This window comes from Octopus bimaculoides, chromosome 2 (genome assembly GCF_001194135.2).
Source record: "Octopus bimaculoides isolate UCB-OBI-ISO-001 chromosome 2, ASM119413v2, whole genome shotgun sequence".
Classification (NCBI taxonomy): Eukaryota; Metazoa; Mollusca; class Cephalopoda; order Octopoda; family Octopodidae; genus Octopus; species Octopus bimaculoides.
This window is the reverse complement of record NC_068982.1, coordinates 187100740-187105611: the sequence shown is the minus strand read 5'-3', so window position 1 is coordinate 187105611 and position 4872 is coordinate 187100740. Positions and strand designations below refer to the sequence as shown.

General features: G+C 37.2%; 1 protein-coding gene across 9 annotated transcripts in view; it reads right to left on the bottom strand.

The window, feature by feature from the left end:
• Positions 1-1176: 1176 nt before the first annotated feature.
• The window catches only part of LOC106874822 (AP-3 complex subunit mu-1), a 67032-nt gene continuing 63336 nt past the window's right edge, over positions 1177-4872 (bottom strand). For 8 of the 9 annotated variants that reach the window (XR_008263503.1, XM_014922693.2, XM_014922695.2 and 5 more), the window contains one exon: positions 1177-1474. Coding sequence is in view for 7 of the 9 variants with exons in the window: in XM_014922693.2 (XP_014778179.1) it covers positions 1409-1474 (66 nt within the window). In the remaining 2 variants the exon portion in view is untranslated. Of the gene's footprint in view, positions 1475-2165; positions 2338-4872 lie in introns of all 9 variants that reach the window. The other variant, XR_008263502.1, reaches the window with a different exon arrangement.

The following is a 4872-nucleotide window of genomic DNA, read 5'->3' as shown; positions in this document are numbered from 1 at the left end:
TTCTCTAGTTCTGATAGTGACTCAGCAATTAGAGCAAGGTCGTCAGCATAGAGGAGCTCCCAGGGGCATCCTGTCTTGAATTCCTCTGTTATTGCCTGGAGGACAATGGTAAATAGGAGGAGGCTGAGGACTGAACCTTGGTGGACCCCTACCTCTACCCGGAATTCTTCAATGTACTCGTTGCCAACCCTCACCTTACTGACAGCGTCCCTGTACATGGCTCACACAGCTCTCACTAACCATTCATCTATCCCTAGTTTCCTCATTGACCACCAGATAAGGGATCAGGAGACCTTGTCAAAGGCTTTCTCCATGTCGACGAAAGCCAGGTACAGAGGTTTATCTTTGGGAAGGTATTTCTTCTACAGATGTCTAACCAGAAATAGAGCATCAGTGGTGCTTTTCCCTGGCACCAACCCAAACTGCATCTCATCTAAACTGACTCTCTTTGCTTTCCTTGGGTTGGACAATTTGATCAGAGGTGGCAATCAAAGAGCTGCACCAGCATCATCATCAACATAACACACAGCTTTAAATGTGCTTCCTTTCATGATCCAATGAAATCAAACAATACCATTGTTGATTGCTTTGGGAAAACAAAACAAAACATCAAACAAAACAAAACACCAAACAAAACAAAACATACACTATAAAAACACTACAAAATTTGGGGGATTATTCTGCCCCAACCCCCACTCCATTCTTAATTATGTAATTCTGTTGAAGACTAAGAAGTCATTCTATTAGTTTTATTGGTTAACTTGTCTCTAGCAGACTATGGCTGAGAAAACAGGTCTGAACCAAAGTTTGGCAGCAGGCAAGTTTATTTATTCATTGATAAAATGAAGTACTAAGGTATACTCATCCCTTTTTCACTTCAATATGGTTTGTAGCCATTGTTACTGTGAGGTTGATCATTAAGCTTTTTTGGTTCCCATATGCATGAGACCACCCATGATTCTATCACACAAATTCCTTGTTTTAAAGTGATCTAAGTTAAACCTTCCATGAAAATTCTGTATTAATTTATGTCTCAAACAACCAATTTAAGAATGTCAAAGTATTTTACGAAATTCCTTATTTTCAAACTCAACTGGAACAAAAGCAGTGTATTTCAACAGAAATATGGTAAAAAAAAAAGAATGAATTTAAATAAAAACAATGAAAACACAAGAATCTGTATTGATAAATTCTTTAATCTGCTGTGCTTCTGTGAACTCACAGAAGCAGAAGACACATTTGTACATCGGTCGGATAAATTATGAGTTTGGAGGAATAGAATACTTCATTCTTCTCCTTGCAAGAACAGAAGTTGTTAGGCTTAGGACTGCGTAGTTAATCTGACACTGCCAACTCCAGCTTCTTTTCAGCATCCAAGGAAATGTGTTGGTGAATTTAAATACAAGCATCATGTCCTCACTTGGAATTTACCAGCTTTCGTCACGTACTTGACCCCTTTAAATGGTTTGTATTTCTGGAAATAAAAAGAAAATGAAAATAAATAATACAACACACTAGAATGGCCTGCTAATAACAACACATTTCTCTGAACACTTTATTTTCTTTCTTCTATTTGAAAAGGGGAATCTTTTCCAAAATATTATAGGATCATTAAACAACTATTGTAAGGTACTACAATATCTTTTCTCTTTGTTTTCATTTATTGATATTACCTTACATATTTTGTCATAACTCCTCGCCTGCGATGCTCAGAAATTTTGTTTTTTTCCAAGTATTTATCACATTAAGACATATTACAATGCTTCACAGAAATTACAAATATTCTTTTATATAATACAAATATATATTATCAGGAAGCTCTAGACTTGCAAATGAGGGTTTCACTCTGTCCTCAATAACAACCCGTCTTTATTGTTACCATATTAAAATGTAGACCTTGTTGATTGTGTCTCACAATTATAGAAATATTTACGTTGACAAAACCATTGAGCTATCTGTGTGAAATATACTTACTCATATATTTTCTGTGATAAATCTCAGATAATAAATTAATAACAATCAATGATAATTAAATAATTAACAAAATAGATTTCAAACATAAATTTTATCTCCATCAAATGAAAAGGAACTCCAAATGAAATTTGTATTTTCACAGAATAAAAATAGCAGCATTAGGAAGAGTCATCCAGCTGTAGAAACCTTACCAGATCAGATTGGAGCCTGGTGCAGCCTCCTGGCTCACCAGACCTCAATCAAACTGTCCAACCCATGCCAGCATGGAAAACGGACATTAAATGATGATGATGGCTAGGCATCATTGGTTCATTAGGAATTAAATGAAATTTAATTAATATTTCCAAATGTTTCATGATTAAACTGATGAAAAAAAAAGAAAAAAAAAGATTTCATAAATTGGTTAAATGACGTTCAAAATACCCCCAGAAAACAAAAAGAATGGTTTCGATGGCTTGTGTGTTTTAGTTTACAAACTAGAAATGTAAAACTGAAGGCATCTTCCTCCTCCTCCTCATCATCATCATAACCATCACTTAATGACCACCTTTACGTGCTTCTCATGGCTGGGATAGAATTTGATGTGGTGGATTTTCTACAGCTAACTGGTCTTCCTATCACCAACCCTCACCTGCTTCCAAGGAAGGTAATGTTTCCTCATGGGTTAAACGGAAGATTGGAAATGAAGGACACCACGTGTATGACAGTGACATTCGTTTACAACTATCACATGATGTCCAGGCAAGGAGACAGCAACATACATACACACACACACACACACATTTTGCATTCTATCAGACTCTTAGTGCCAACCGTTTCCAAATTTCTGAACAATCATTAAACTCTTAGAGTGACAACCCTTCTATGCCTTCATTGAATATATTAACAAAGGAACACCTGTGGTTACTCAAATTACTAAAAATAACAGCCAAATCTCCCTCAACACATACTGTTTTCAAATAGAAAGGACATATTGGATAATGTGGTACTAGATAATCCGTTTATCCTTTACTTGATTCAGTCATTAGACTGCGGCCATGCTGGGGCACCACCTTGAAGGGTTTAGACAAACAAATCAACCCCAGTACTTTTTTTTGTGTCTGATGCTTAATCTGTCAGTTTCCTCTGCCAAATAACTAAGTCACAAGGACACAAACAAACCAGTTGTTGAGCAGTGGTATGGGGCAAACACAAACACACACATACATATAGGAAGGGCTTCCACATAGTTTCTGTCTAATAAATTCACTCACAAGGCATTGGGCTGCACAGTGGGACTGAACCTGAGACCAAGTGGTTGCAAAATGAGCTGCTTAACCACACAGCCATGCTTGCTGAGATGAATATTTGATTAACAAAAATAAAAAGAACAGACCATATACAGGTGCAAGAGTGACTGTGCAGTAAGAAGCTTGCTCTTCCCAACCACATGGTTCTGGGTTCAATCCCACTGTGTGGCACCTTGGGCAAGTGTCTTCTGCTATAGCCTTGGGCCGACCAAAGTCTTAGGAGTGGATTTGGTAGACGGAAATCAAAAGAAGCCTGTCGTATTTGACCGTTGACTGAACACTATTCAATTTTTTTTCTCTGTGTTTTTCTCCTTGTCTCCGTATTCTTTCTGTTGAAGAGCGTAGCTCGAAACGTCAAAGACTTTCCGTATTCCCGAGCGTCATACTAATATATACTTTTGTTATTTACACCACCTGTCCTCGTCTGTTGTTATTATTTGTATATTCTCCCATATATACATATATATGTTTGTGTGTCTGTGTTTGTCCATCACCATTGCTTGACAAGTAATGTTGGTGTGTGTACGCCCCCATAACTTAGCGGTTCAGCAAAAGAGACCAATAGGATAAGTACTAGGCTTACAAAGAATAAGTCCTGGGGTTGATTTGCTCAAATAAAGGTGGTGCTCCAGCATGGCCACAATCAAATGACTGAAACAAATGAAACGATTCTGCCAGCTCGTAACCATTATTGCAATAATCCTTTCTACTAGAGGCACAAGGCATGAAATTTCATAGGGAGAGAGTAAGTCGATTACACTGACCCCTAGTGATCAGCTGGTACTTATTTTACCAACACTGAAAGATAAAAGGCAAAGTCAACCTTGACTGAATGTAAAAATGGACGAAGTGCCCTAAGCATTTTGCCTGGCATTCTAACGAAACAAAAAAAAAAATTAGTAAATATCAACAAGTGGCTGTGTGGTAAAAAGCTTGCTTCCCAACCACATGGTTCTGGGTTCAAGTCCTACTGTGTGGCACCTTGGGCAAATGTCTTCTACTATAGCCTCAGGCCAACCAAAGCCTTCTGAGTGGATTTGGTAGACAGAAACTGAAAGAAGCCCATCATATATATATATATATATATATATATATATGTATATATATATATATACAGTAGTACCTCGGTTTTTGAACAACTCTGATCGCGAATAAATCATGCTTTATATATATATCTATATATAAAGCACGATCTATTCGTGATCAGAGGCATTTGTAAACCAAGGTTCTACTGTACATATGTATGTATTTGCGTATCTGTGTTTATCCCTCCACCATTGCTTGCCAACTGATGTGGGTGTGTTTACATCCCCATGACTTAGCGGTTTGGCAACAGAGGCCGATGCAATAAATACTAGGCTTACAAAGAATAAGCCCCAGGGTCGATTTGTTCGACTAAAGGTGGTGCTCCAGCATGGCTGCAGTCAAATGACTGAAATAAGTAAAAGAATAAAATAATAACAGCAATGAGTTAATTATCTTACCTTGAAACGATTTAATGTAATGGACATTTTGAAATTAATACACGCAATATGAAATTAATTGCCACCATCACCAAACATGCAAATTGAAAGAGATATCAACAGATTGTTAAGTTCCCTAAAACAAT